Below are 15,009 nucleotides of genomic sequence, written 5' to 3' on the forward strand. Positions count from 1 at the left end.
ACGCCAACAACGAAAGAACATGTTGCAGGAGTCAAAGTGCATGGTTTCCGTAAGAGCAGCCATGGATGAAAGAAGTGTAGAGAAACTAGAAGCTTGATGCACCCACCATGTGAGAAGCCTCTGATTTATAGAGACAGAAGACAAAAAAACACCCCCCCACTCCTAGACCTTGGTTACATGCTTTTCGAGATGAGATTGAGAACATGTGCATGGGGTGGTGCAATTTGTAAGACGAACCCTGGATATATGACGCGACCATGAATATGAAGAAGCGGCTAGGAGGAGTTAAAAGAACGACAACTCATCATAACAAATGTACTCCCATTGAGCCTTGAAGAAACTAGAGCAATGACATAGTCACTGTATAATCCCCTCTTAATGAAGGCTCAGAGTAATGATGAGCCTAAATTTGAGTTCCTTTGCTGAGTGATAAGACGACGTGGGTCAGAAATTTCAATTTCCGAAGTCTTCCTCTTCTCTGTGTCTTTAAGCTGATTGTCACGTCTGAAGAATCATGCATGGAGCCACATAATCCTAAATGATTTGGGCATGAACGACGACACAGTGAGTTGGAAGACCCACATTCTTTCTGAGGCCCACTTAAATTGGTTGCAGTAAAATACCAAAAGCTCCACGAACCACATAATTTTTTAACTAGAAAAAGGAAACAGCAGCCAACTCAGTAGAACCCGAACCCAGAAACTAGACCCGAGTATCATTTCTGAATCGACTAGAAGCAACATGCCCACATGCAAACATTGAGTGTAAAGTTGGCCAATGTTTCCCAAAATAATAGAAACTTCTAAAGGCTCAAGAAAATGTTAATACATTTAAAATCAAGGCAGGTGACAAGATTTCTCTCATTTTTTTTAAGGTATAATCTCCACTCCTAAAAATATGGTAACCCTTGTTCATGGGAGAAGTCACTCCTTATCTGTAAAAGCAACCAAATATGAGGAAAGAAGGAATGGTGACATGACTACTATTTCATGGCTGAATATTCTTGTGACCAAACAGATCCATAGTGTTATGTTTGCTCCAATTTTGCAGTTTCTTTTGCTTGCTTCATCTCATTTCTTTATTTTTAATTACTTGTATTCAAGAAATTCGTGACAAATTAAAGAACCTGGGGACTCACGGTTTGAGGACATCTCCTTTGGCATGCCCACCCAACAACAAAAAACCCAGCATATAAATATACATGAATAATTAAATAATTGGAACTAGAAACAAAGGCTGGTTATTGTTTTTTCCATTATATTAGATATAAATCATCAAAAATTAATTTTAATAGTTGGATTTCAAATAAAATTCTTAATAAGCATCGACCAGTTTTTCCTCTCCTCAATAATTTTCATTAGGGGTAGATAAACAAGGCATCAAATGTCCCTTGTCTTTCTAGCTTTGATTCCACACAAAAAGAAATAGCAATATTACAAATGTAATGTAAACTATTACAGTTCACACAATCACTAGCCACAAGGGTAGGTTTAATTATATGAAACCAAACTTAAAACTATTAATAATTATGTTTTTTAAATACATTTAACTTTTTACTTGTTAACTATTTATATGTTTGGTATATGGGAAATATTGTTTAGAAAGGAAATGGAAAATGTATCTATAGAAAGAAAATGAAAGAGGTGTATTTTCATTTCTTTATAAAAAACAATTTTTTACTACTTATTAATATATTGTATTAAGTTTATTTAAAAAAATTGTTTAATTTAATAGTATGAAACATGAAGCAGCTTGGAATTTAAATTTATCATTATTATTATTTTAATATATTTACCTAATTGGGTTAGATTTGAACATTATTGAGCAAATTGAATATAGCTCTTCCAAAGATATCAAACTCAAGGTATCATATTTAAGTGCTTATAGCCCTTTCTAGAAGGACCAACACATGCAAGTAATTAGCTTATTCGGATGGCCTGAGTATGTACGACAGTCACAGAAATGTTTGGCAAAGAAACAAAAAAGGACTGATTTTTACCCAAAAGAATGACAGATACTTTGGGCCCGTTTGGATCTTTGATTTCGGCCTATCCAAAAAGAAAGGAAAGCCCATTAGGGCCCTTAAATCGTTCTGTTTGAGTAGCCTCTCTTCGTATTAGTTCTTGTTGTCGTTGCAATCTTCGTTCTCGCATACGAATTTGGCCCCCCCCCCAAAAAAAAAAAAAAAATTTCTCGCGTACGGAGGAGAGTATTGCTTCCAACAGTTCCATGAAGTGGCGAGAAAAAGGATTCCCGAAAAATGCACTTTCACACGATGATTTCAAGCTACGAACAAGAGTGAGTGCCGCCAAGCTGCAAATTGAAAAACTGTACATCCACGACTGTAAATCAGATGAGCATTTTTTGCTAGTTGTACTTCCATCATCTTCGTCGAACTGGTTTTGGATTTTACGGTGAAAAGATTTGGGAAGATTTGGTAATTTTTGCAAATGAATAGGGGCGTGTAATGCATTGATAAATAAACTGGCGTTAGGACAAATTCCTTTGGCTTTTAAATAGTACACTGCATAACTAATGCATGAAAATTTTAAAATTATGAGAAAATAATCTAGAGTTTAGTTTACAATATTTCTTAAATTAATGTGTGTGTGCGTGTGTGCGCGTGCGTGTAAATGCGTGCACACACACGCACACACCACACACAGATATAGATAGATAGATAGCATAAATATGTTATATCTAAAAGGCTATTGTAATTTAACTCTGGAAACCGCATGTGCTATGATGCTAGTTTGTTGAATACAAAATGGCTTAACAGATGATGCACTACTTCATGTACATGGCGGTTCGACTCAATGTAAATTCATGATAGATCATACCTGTTTCTGACAAAAATTATTTCATTTTCACACATCTTATGCTCAAATTGAACTGTCTCTTGCACTATCCTCTGAAGGTTCTGGTGGCAGAATCTCTGATGCTTCAACATCTCCTTGAAGCATCTCTACTACTCTGCTCATTGAGGGGCGATCACTTGGGCTCAGCTGAATGCAACTAAAAGCCACGGTAATCAATTTCTGTGCTATCTTCTTCTCTTCTTCTGTGGCATTGTTTTTAAGTATTGTTTCTTCGAACTGATCATGAACCCATTTTGCAAAGTAAGTCTGCCAAGAATTCTGCACAATATCATAGTTCTTTCTTCTTCCTGCCATTTCCATCAACATCATCCCAAAACTATAAACATCGGCCTTGTGTGAGATGCCTCCAATGTTTTATATAACAATTCAGGAGCCATGTATCCCATTGTGCCTCTAGCTGCAGTTAGAGACACAATACTTTTATCTGCTGGATCTAATTTTGCCAATCCAAAGTCTGAGATCTTGGGAGCAAAATTCTCATCAAGAAGAATGTTGTGAGGCTTGATATCAAAGTTTAGGATTTGCTTGTCACAACCTTTATGCAGGTATTCAATTCCACGAGCCACCCCTAAAGAAATATCATTAATTTTCTCACAATTTATTGATAATTTTCCATGCTCAGAAAGTATGTATTTATCAAGAGATCCATTTGGCATGAACTCATAGACAAGAGCTTGCTTTCTTCTCTCTGCACAAAATCCTATCAATTGCACCACATTTAAATGACGAATAGTTCCAATGGTGGCAACTTCATTGATGAAATCATGTCCATCAGTTGTTGACTTTCCTAATAGCTTAACAGCCACTCCACGCTTGCTTTGAAGCTTTCCTTTATATACAGAACCATAGCCTCCTTCTCCTAACTTATGTTTGAAATTTTTTGTTATCCTTTTTATGTCAGAGTAAGAGTATTTGATGGGCACTAAATTGCTGTGACTTCGTAGGAAGTCTTCAATGTCGTCATACTCAGATAAATGCCTCCTTCTGATTTTATATATTAGAAACCCAACGGCAATGGGGAATCCCAGAACAAATTTTGCTGCAGACCAAAGGATAACTGCCAAAAAAAAAGGAAATTATAAAAGGAAAAAAAGGAAAGACAAATTAACAGAAAAGAATGAAGCAAAACAAAACCTCTAGAGAATTTCAATTCAATTCAATCAGTTTCACTTAGGCAAATGTCAGTGCTGTCCAATGTTTTCCCCTCCCAAACATTGAAAGGGAAATTTCTTATTGATGGAAGTAAATTTTTAAATAATGTAATGAAGGTTTAGGCGCTCACTGATCCCTAACTTGTTTTTATTTATTATTATGCATTTGTTACTTTATAGTTGTCAGCGTCTGGTTGAGTAACTGTGTTCATCATAGTGGAAGTTATATCTTTGATACGGTTAGTGTTTCCTAAAGGAGTAATTCCCATCAATTTAAGTCTCTAGCAGTGCCTTGACGGAAACTGAGCAGTCCCAGATGTTGAGTAGTGCTAACGACTCCTTCCCTATCTGGCACAAACTCAATGGAGATAATTATCTCCAATGGTTGCAAAGTGTGCTCATGTTTTTGAGGGGAAAGGGAAAGGAGAAATACTTGGTTGATGCTTCACAACCAATAGCAGACGACCCAAAGTTTTGAGTCAGGGTACACCAAAAATATCATGGTGATGACATGGCTGGTAAACTCCGTGAGTGCAAACATAAGCTAGGAGTATTCACTTGTAAAGACAGCTAAGGAGATTTGGGATTCAGCCTGCGATACCTATTCAGCAATAGAGAATACAACTGCTCTATTTCAACTGAAAGGTATGATTAAAGACCTTAAACAGGGGGAGCAAAGGCTGCTAATCTATTATTCAATGTTGCAAAAAATTTTGTAGCAAATATGCACGGCTGATCATGTGATATGTAAGAAATTGGTGGACAGGGAACGACCTTATGACTTCTTGCTTGGTCTACACCCAAAGTTTGAAGACATTTGTGGAAGAATAATGGACTCTCAGCCTCTACCTATGCTTTGTGAGGCATTTCACGTGGTAAAGTTTGAAGATAGTGGAAATTACTTTACTCGGAGTGCTCTAAACTACTCTGAATCCTTGGCCTTAGCAGTATAAGGAGAAAATTCCGAAGGCAGAGGGAGAAGGCAAGGAAAGGGTTGGTGTGACCATTGTCGTAAAAATGGTCATACTTGAGATATTTGCTAGAAACTACATAGAAAGCCACAAAACAGCTGAGATAGGTCCAGACCAGATAGCAAGGGATATACTGTTGGTCAATAAGGCATCAGATGCTGGTGAACCTACAGGGTTGAGTGCGTTAGAAGTTTGTAGTTTGAGGAAGCTACTTGAAAAATACAGCAGTGCCAATGCCATGCCTGAAAGAATGATAAATATGGGTAATCTGGCACAAATAGGCAAATATATTCAAGCACTCAAAGTTAGGGCTTTGAGACCCAATTCATGGGTTGTGGATTTGGGTGCAACAGATCATGTGACTTATAATTTATCTTTATTTAGTGAGATCAAACCCTATAGAGGAATTAACATTAAAGTTGATGATGGCACTCACACTAGAGCTTTAGGAATTGGCACTCTTCAGCTCGCTCCTATATTCTAATTGATGTACTTCATGCTTCTGATCTCAAATGCAATTTATTATCTATTACAAAGGTGACAAAAACCAGCAAGTGTGGTGTTAAATTATTGTATTTCAGGAATTGGGCTCGGGGAAGATGAGTGGCAATGCTGAGGAGTTTGAAGGGTTATATTACCTTGAAAGTCACTATGAACAGAGAGCAAAAATGGTTCTTTCTACAGGTATTTTGAATAAAGAGTTGATGTTGATGCAGTATAGAATAGGACATCTTAGCTTCAATTATATGTCAAAGTTGTTTCTAAGTTTATTAAATGAAAATATTCCTCTTCATTTTGATACTTGCCAATTATCAAAGCATGCTCACACATCTTACTCTCCGCGGCCACATAAACCCTCCTCAACCTTTTTCTTTGATTCACAGTGACAAATGGGGACCATCCAAAATGGTTTGTAATGTTTATTGACAATCATATATACCTGTTTGACTTGGATTCTTTTGATGCATGACAAATCTGACATGTTGCAAATATTTAAGCAATACCATCAAACCGCACAATATATTAGAGAAAATGGTATTATCCATCAAACCACCTGTGTTTACACACCACAACAGGACGACACTGCAAAAGGGAAGAATAGACAACTAGTTGAAATTACAAGAGACTTATTGGTGACATATAATGTTCCAAAGTTATTTTGGGGAGAAGCTGTTTTGACAGCAGCATATTTAGCTAATAGATTGCCTTCTAAAACCCTCAACTTTCAGTCTTCTTTGCAAGTTTTGACCCAAACCTGCCCAAATAACGATCTTATATCCTCTCTCCCATAGAAAGTGTTTGGGTGTGTTTCTTACGTCCATAATTACAATAGAACCAAACTAGATCCAAAGACCTTTAAGTGCATCTTTCTTGGATATTCTCATAACCAAAAAGGATAGAGGTGCTACCCCCCTACATTGAGAAAAATGTTTGTCCCCCTTGATGTAACTTTTGTTGAGGATATTCCTTATTATTCTGAAAAATCAATTCAGGGGGAGAATCATGGGGAAGTTGATTTTTTAAGCATACCTACAGACCTGTGCCAGTCCAACAATTTCCGAATGAACTCCAACCAGATCTCTGACTCCACCATGAGGCTCAAACTATGCTGGAATCTACTTTATCTTTCTTGCCTACATCTGAAACTATACCTACAACTCTCTCACAAGCTATCCCTGCACCTGAATAAGATATTGTTGATCACAATAAAGAGGAATCAGAGGAGGAAAGCTAGTATGAGGAACAAGTTGAAGAAGATGAATCATATTCAAGGCAGCAACAGCAGATGGAAGGTAATATACCCCCAAAACACTCTGAGGCGAAGTCAGGAATCTGAACCAAGCCCGGTTGCTGGTGATTTGAGTTGGCCTATTGCTATTTGGAAGGGAGCACGTTCATGCACCAAGCATTCTATTGACAGGTTTGTTTCATACTGCAATTTGTCACCTAATTATAGATTATTTGCTACCAATATTGATCATGAGAGGTTGCCAACATCACATCAAGAAGCCATGTCAGATCCTAGATGGATGGAGACAATAAGTGATGAATTCAGGGTCCTTGAGAAATTGACTACTTTTCCCAAAGGGAAATCATTTGTAGGCTGCAGGTGGATATTCACTATAAAATATAACCCAGATGGCAGCATAAATAAATATAAAGCTTGTTTGGTAACAAGAGGATTCACTCAGATTTATGGTATAGATTATCAAGAAACATTTGTTCTAGTTGCAAAATTGAATGCCTTAAGGGTACTACTTTCTATAGTAGCCAATCCTGATTGGCCTTTGTATCAACTTGATATCAAGAATGCATTTCTTGATGGATATGTGGAAGAAGTATATATGGATGTTCCCAAAGGGGCGAATTGTCCTAATACTACAAATGTAGTGTGTAGATTGTATAAGTTGTTGTATGGCTTAAAACAGTCTCCAAGAGCCTGGTTTGAAAGATTTACAAAGTGTGTGATAAAATTGGGTTTCTTGCAATGTCAAACTGACCATACCATGTTTGTTAAGCATGCAGGTAGTAAGATGACAGTATTAATCATATTTGTAGATGATATTATCCTAACAGGTGATGACAATGAAGGAATCCAAAATCTCAAGAAGATTCTAGTAAGGGAATGAAAGATTTGGGCCATTTGAAATACTTCCTAGTGATGGAAGTGGCAAGATCAACAAAGGGAGTGGTTGTATCATAGAAAAAATACGCCTTAGACTTACTACAGGAAACTAGGATGCTATGTGCCAAGCCATTAGGTACTCCTATGGATCTTGGTATCAAATGAGAAACCAAAGATGATGGTGTTGTAGTAGACGAAGAAAGATATCAGAGACGTGTAAGAAAACTGATATACCTCTCACATACAAGGCCACACATCAATTACCCTGTAAGGGTGGTGAGTCAATTTGCTAGTAGCCCATAAGAAGAACATCTTGAGACATTATGTGCAATTCTAAGATACGTGAAGATGAATCCTGTTAAAGGGAGTCTTTTTCAACAAGAGCAGCTCTAGAGGACTGGAAATCTATATAGATGCTAACTATAGTGGTTTCCTGGATGATGGATCTACCACAAGTTACTTTACTTATCTATAGGGAACCTTGTGACGTGGAGAAGCTAGAAACAACCTTTAGTTTCATGAAGTAGTGTAGAATTTGAATATAGAGCTGTAGCACTTAGTATATGTGAGGGAATATGGTTCCTTGGGGTACTCAAGGAAGTCAAACTTGAACTTCACCTTCCAATTCAAATGTGGAGTGATGGCAAGGCAGCAATAGTGTTGCAAATAATCCTATACATCATGACAAGACTAAATGTGTGGAGATAGATAGGCACTTTATAAAAGAAAAACTACAAGCAAGCATTAAGGCTTTGAACTATGTTCGTTCTAAGTCTTAAGTTGCTTATCTTATCAAGGTGCTTCCACACAAGAGATTTGATGTATTGAGTAGCTAGTGGGGAATGCTTTATATATACTCGCCAGCTTGAGGGGAGTGTTGGATGGCGTCTTGGGCACAAGTCCAACAAGCCCAATATTCAGATTTTTATTTAAACTATTTAAGTCCTATTTAGTTTTAAAATTTTTCTGTTATACCCCTAATTATATGGGATTATAAGAGATTAGATTGTTTTATCTTATCTTCTAGTCAATCTGTTTGATTGTTTTGGAGTTTCTGGAACTGGGATATATAGTTCTGTCTCGTACTCCTCAATTTGTGGAATAAATTTATGAAACCTGCAAATTCCTTTTTGGAAGTGATAGACCGAAGCTTTACAGCTAAAGAAGAGATGATGGGGATTCTAAAACATCATGTACACTGTGAAGAAAGCTTAATGAGGCAAAGGGCTGACTTTCACTGAACAGATAGGGAGTATGCTGTGGGACAATGGGTTTTCCCAAAACTACAACTCTATAGACAATTTTATCAGCATCAAGGAGCTCTTAGAATTAGCTCCTAGATATCTTGGTCTCTACAAGGTGCTAGAAAGGATTGGGGCTGTAAAGCAAAGACACCATCCAGGCTAGAGCTAGAGCTACCACAAGAGACAAGGATCCACCTAACATTCCATGTTTCCATATTAAAACGGTGGCCAGACCCATTCTGTATAGCAAAGACGCGATCCAAAAGATTGGCCAGAACTTCCTACAAGTTCAGAACCTGAGAAAATTCTGAACAAGAGAATTGGCAAATGCAAAGGGCACATTATTACTGAAGCACTAGTGGAAGAGGTTACCAGATGTAGAAGCATCTTCTCTGTTTCAATTCCAACAAAAATTGCCTCACTTTCATCTCTGTTTTTTTTTTGGGTGGTTATTATTGTGTAATAGTAATTTTGTAAGTGACGGGAATATGAATTCTAAAGTTTGTTAGGATAATGATAAGAAAATGATCGTTAGAGTGGTTGAAAGGTATTGAGCCTATGAATAGGATACAAGCATATGTTGTGTTCAGATTCTGATTTGTAAATGTCAGTGAAGTAATTCAGTGCGCATTTCTCGGATTCTTTATTTCCTATGACCTTCCCCCCTTGATTCCTCTTGTTCTTCTCTCAATTCTCTCTCTCTCTCTCCCCTTCCCTCTCTTTCCTTCTCTCTCCTCTCAGAATTATAAAACATCATTCCCTATTAATATAGTTTTTAGTTTAAGTACCTTGATGTAGAGTTTGATGCCAGAAAAATACTTGTTTATTCACTGAGGTAAGCTTACACTTTATAGAGGCACAAACCCTTGCTCTCTATTAAATCTAGGATCTGGTCGAGGTACATAATCATTATAAAATCAAGATAAATCTAAACAAATCTCCTATGTTTAATGCTATGTACAGACGACGTAGGCATAAAAAAGTAGTGTTTAAATCCCTAAACAGAAAGTGAGAGAGTAATAGAGGTATAAGCCCAGTGGGCGATCTTCAGCGTCAACACTTGAGTTGGGCTCTAGTAAAACCATAATTTACTTTTGAATGTTAAATGCAAGTGATGAATTACGTTCTTTAAGGAGCGCCTAATAGTATAAAATCTTGAATTGTCTGACATCAAACAATTTGGGATAGGTAAGAGGCCAGAAGAAAAACCAAAGGAATAGAGAGGTCTTACAGTGAGAAACAGCCAGAGACCCTGTTGATGATTGATAGTATGACAAGTGAAAAGCAAAATAGAAAATGATTAGATTATGTAATAGCTTCAAGGAAAAAGAAGAATTTCATTGTGCGTGTGTGTAACAATGATGTTTCTTATAGAATTTAAATTTATCTAAATTAAAAAAAAAATGAAATTTAGATGCTTACCAACATAGGAGACGACCATCCAAATATTTTCATCTGCATAATGTGGGCTCTGTAAGTGTACTCATAAATTAATGTCTAAAACTAATAACCATAACAGATTAAATGAAGTGAAAATTAATATACCTTTTCATGTAATGTTGCCCATAGTCACTCTTATTTATAAGATCAAGAAATGAAAAATGTATAGTGGACATGAGTAGCTAGCCAGCCTTGAATATTTCAGTTAAAACACTTTTTTTTTTTTTTTAACCAGTATTTCAGTTAAAACTTTGGTGCCAGTACAATTTCTTTAACTAGTTATAGCGACCACAATAGCAAACTCACCTTCCTTGATGGGCCCATCATTCTCCGACATGATGAAGCGATCAGTATCCACGCAGGGGATTGGTTGCCATCTGACTTGAAGCCCCTTCACCTCCTCAATCTGTTCTTTCGGATTCGAACATTTCTGATTGCATGTCCTGGGCCTTCGAGGCAGTACCCTCAGTGTGAAGTCAATGCTGCAAAATTCTGGCACCTGAAAAACACTTGCATTTAATGCTAAAACATGTGAATAATGCCCTTCTTTTCTACATGGCTCCGCGTTGACCTGGTACTGAATAGAAGAGATTGGATTTTCACAGTTGAGGTGTATGATTCCTTTCCTTTTCGGATAATAACCATAATGATAATAATAAAACAAGTAATCATAGTCAAAATAATAATAAGGATTATAATAACGATAGTATTCAATCTCTTCTTTTGTTTCTTCCTGGTCAACTTGTTGGCTGATATTGTTGTATGTGAAGGAAGGAAAAGTGAGGATGGTGGAGCAATTATTGCTGTTGGATCCAACGCTGACAGCTTGAAGAGTGGAATTAGCTGTAAAGAGGGCTTGCAAACGGGGTGTACCATAGTATATGTAAATTACTGTCTGGTTGTTTTCGCATGTCAATTTGTAATGACTGCTATTATCTTCAGGGTATTCATGGCGATGCAGCGTGGGATATAAGATGTTGCTGTGCAATACACCTGCGATGTCGTAAAGTACACTTGGGTAACTGAAGAGAAACATAGTGGTCACGATGAACCCAAGGATGAACAAGACTTGCGGTAACATTATTGAATGGGATCGGTATGATGATTATGTTGTTATGCTAAAGAAAGTGATTGTGGAATGTGGAGTGAGTGTTTGAAGCCAAGATGATGATTCTCAACACACTATAGTGTCCGATTGGTTTGTTCAACAGAGAATGTTGGCTGTCGATGTGGTGGCTGGTGAGCTTTTGCTTTTGTCAATGCCTGTGATTTTCCCGGAAACTTCCTCGCGTATTTTGCCTATAACAATTGTCATCATTAATAAACTCAGCGATAATGAGAAACGTCCTTTTTGGCGCGGGCCGGCTTGACCATTCCACCCCTGCCAATCAGACTTTTCACGTAAAGGATATTTCATTTGATTCTACAACGCGTTTATGTAGCTTCGCTTGTGCCAGGTTCTACATTGCCGCTATACAGTGGTAAAAAGTTTGGGTAATTCCAAGTTGAAATTTCAATGTCCATTCGTAGTTCCAAGTTGAAATTTCAATGTCCATTGTTATATCTTTACCGGATTCTTGAAATGTCTATTAGATGGTGGATAAAGTTATTATATTGGATTCTAATGAACTTTTGCCGTTATTTTACCTTTTGCATGATGTTCTTTTCTGGTCTCTTGAAGGAGGATAGCGTGTTTGGAAAGCTAGCATTGAGCCTTTCGCTCTTCTCTGCTTCTCCACTTAACGTCTGTATATTAATTATTGGTATAATATTAAACACAAAGAGACCCCAGAAAGAAACTTGCAGTAGATTCACAAGATATACACCATGCTGTGTAAACAAATCACTTTCTAGTAAAAAAGGTTAAAAAGTGGGAACTGAATGTAATAAAATAATTCATCAAGACAATGTTTCGGAGCCAACAGTAATACAGTACGAAATACAGGTCTTGAGAATTTGTCCAAGTCAATGCCGCATCAGCCTTTGGCCAAAAATAAAAAAAATTTCCATATCAGACGGCTTGACTTAAAGACATCAATTATGGGTGCCTTTAGAATCAATAATAAGTCCCACTCGACCACTACCGCCAAGCAATTGATGAATTGCAGGTTGACTTACTGTGTAAAGGAAGAAAATGAAAGGTTTGAAAATTGGTTTCATTCATTGAGGAAGGAACTCTCCCATTCACTCCATCATTTTTCCTGGAAATTTCCTGCAAATAGCATCGAAGGGACCTCCAAATCTCCAGGAGGGGGGTGTGATTGCTTTCCCTTTCTATAGTGTTCAAACTTGCACATAACTGCAAGTTTGGTTTCAAGTATAAGCTTTATACGCAACGATTTTTCTGAAGAACAAAAGATAAATGAAACAGCACTTGCATGTCAAGCATGGCCGATTGGCCATCCTGTTCTTATTCCTCTGTTTCTTTCCAACTATTTTTGCAGAACCTGTTCTCCATGATCCATGCATACAATCAAGGTGTAGTGTTTATGGACCAGAGATTCGATTCCCCTTTAGACTCAAAGGAAAACAGCCAGAAGCATGTGGTTATGGTTCTGGCTTTGATGTATACTGTACTGAAACAAATAAGACAGTGCTCGAGCTGCCTTCCTCTGTCAAGGTTTTCGTCCAAGGCATAGACTATAAATCACAGTTCGTAACTGTATCTGATCCTGATGGATGCCTTCCTCATCTCACTTTATATTCATCTCCTTTTCGGTCAACTTACGATTATGGATCAGGTGGATATGCATTATTCAACTGTTCAGGGACGTCTCGTAGAAATTCAGAATTTCGACAATGGGGGGACTTTTCTTGCCTCGATGTTCCTGGCTATGAAGTTTTAGCTATACCGTACACAGGGAGAATCATGGACAACCCTCTGTTATCATGCATGAGAATTCCTAATTACACATCAGTGCCTGAGCCATTTATTTACAGTGACCATACAATAAGTCTATCTTGGCCCAAACCGGATTGCAGAAACTGTGAAGAAAATGGAGGGCAGTGTAAATTGAGAGAAGACAAAGTTGAACGTGAAAATGAATGTATCAAAAGCCCTCGTAAAGGTATAATTTTTTCTTCATTCATAATAACTTCATGAATTGTGAGTTTAAAATCTATGAATAGCTGATATGAAGTTGATTTACTTTTTCAGGTCCACCAAAAAAGATAGAACTTTCTGGTAAATATTCTTCAGCAAATGATTTATTTCGCACATTGAAGATAAAAGATCCACAATATCAATTTTAACAACACTATATGTTGGTGTATTTTTAGGTGAAATCTTAGGCCCGTTCCTGCTCATATTTGTTGGAGTTATTATTTATTGGGTCTATGCAGCTAGCCTCGAGAGGCAAGGTTACAAGAAAATTAGGAAGTTTTTGGAGGATTACAAAGCACTTAGGCCAGCTAGGTACTCCTATGCAGATATAAAGCGAATCACAAATCAATTCAAGGATGAACTTGGACAAGGAGCTTATGGAACTGTCTATGAAGGGAAGCTATCTAATGAAATTCTGGTTGCTGTTAAGCTCCTAAACACTTCCACAGGGAATGGACGAGAGTTCATCAATGAAATGGAAACAATGTGTCAAATTCACCATGTCAATGTTGCTCGCTTGGTTGGCTACTGTGCAGATGGATTCAAACGAGCTCTGGTTTATGAATTCTTACCTAATGGTTCATTGCAGAAATTCATAACTTCAGCTGACAGAAAGGACCTTTTTCTGGGTTGGGCAAAGCTTCATGATATTGCTCTTGGCATAGCCAAAGGAATTGAGTATCTTCATGAAGATTGTGACAAACGAATTCTTCACTTTGATATCAAACCTCACAACATTCTTCTAGATGATAAGTTCACGCCTAAAATATCTGATTTTGGTTTGGCCAAACTGTGTTCAAAGGATCAAAGCATTGTGTCAATGACAACAGCTAGGGGCACTTTGGGCTACATTGCACCAGAGATTTTTTCTCGAAATTTTGGCAATGTATCCTATAAATCAGATGTTTATAGTTATGGAATGTTGCTCCTTGAAGTGGTTGGAGGGAGAAAAATCACAGATGTCACAGCAGAAAATACTGAACAAGTTTACTACCCACAATGGATTTACAATCTTTTAGAGAACAATGAAGACATACAAATCCATATAGAGGGAGAGGAGGACACTAAAATTGCAAGAAAACTATCTATTATCGGACTTTGGTGCATTCAATGGCATCCAGCAAATCGTCCAACCATGAAGAATGTGGTTCAAATGTTGGAAGGAGATGATGAAAAGCTAATTTTGCCTCCTAATCCTTTTGGGTCTACACATGCAACCAGAACAAGCGTTGTTAATGGAGCAAGGAGATTGAAGCCAGAGTTATCTGTCATTTCTGAAATAGAGTGAAGTTGAGATGATTGATGTATACTCTAACTATTTGTGTATTGTTTTTCTTACTTTGTTGTATAATGAGCTAGGTAAGGTGTAAGTCTGAGTTTAGATTTGTTGCCAGTCTTTTGCTTGTTGTTGATACAAGGTTCAAAATATGATCATACCCAGTTAGACATGGAAAATATTCTACAAGGTTATAAATTATAATAAAGTCTCCATGTTGTTCCCAGAGTTTGTAAACAGTCTTTTTTTTTTAAAAAAAAAATTCCAGTACAGTATTTACAAGCCACATGGTTCACAAAAGCTACACCATTATTTATCA

General features: G+C 37.2%; 1 protein-coding gene and 1 pseudogene across 2 annotated transcripts; one reads left to right on the forward strand and one right to left on the reverse strand.

The window, feature by feature from the left end:
• Positions 1–2,693: 2,693 nt before the first annotated feature.
• LOC129287082 (rust resistance kinase Lr10-like) lies at positions 2,694–11,392 on the reverse strand (annotated as a pseudogene).
• Positions 11,393–11,409: 17 nt separating this feature from the next.
• Positions 11,410–14,916, forward strand: LOC129287083 (rust resistance kinase Lr10-like). Of its 2 annotated transcripts, XM_054923239.1 has the most exons (4): positions 11,410–11,550; positions 12,756–13,379; positions 13,469–13,495; positions 13,591–14,916. In XM_054923239.1, the coding sequence occupies exons 1-4, from the start codon at positions 11,526–11,528 to the stop codon at positions 14,700–14,702; spliced, it is 1,788 nt and encodes a 595-aa protein (XP_054779214.1). In that variant the 5' UTR covers positions 11,410–11,525; the 3' UTR covers positions 14,703–14,916. The 2 variants fall into 2 exon arrangements, with proteins under 2 accessions (XP_054779214.1, XP_054779213.1); XM_054923238.1 differs by lacking the exon at positions 11,410–11,550 and having other exon boundaries at positions 12,283–13,379.
• Positions 14,917–15,009: the final 93 nt, after the last annotated feature.

This window comes from Prosopis cineraria, unplaced genomic scaffold (assembly GCF_029017545.1).
Source record: "Prosopis cineraria cultivar Desert tree isolate PC_DT_omini unplaced genomic scaffold, ASM2901754v1 PC11, whole genome shotgun sequence".
NCBI lineage: Eukaryota > Viridiplantae > Streptophyta > Magnoliopsida > Fabales > Fabaceae > Prosopis > Prosopis cineraria.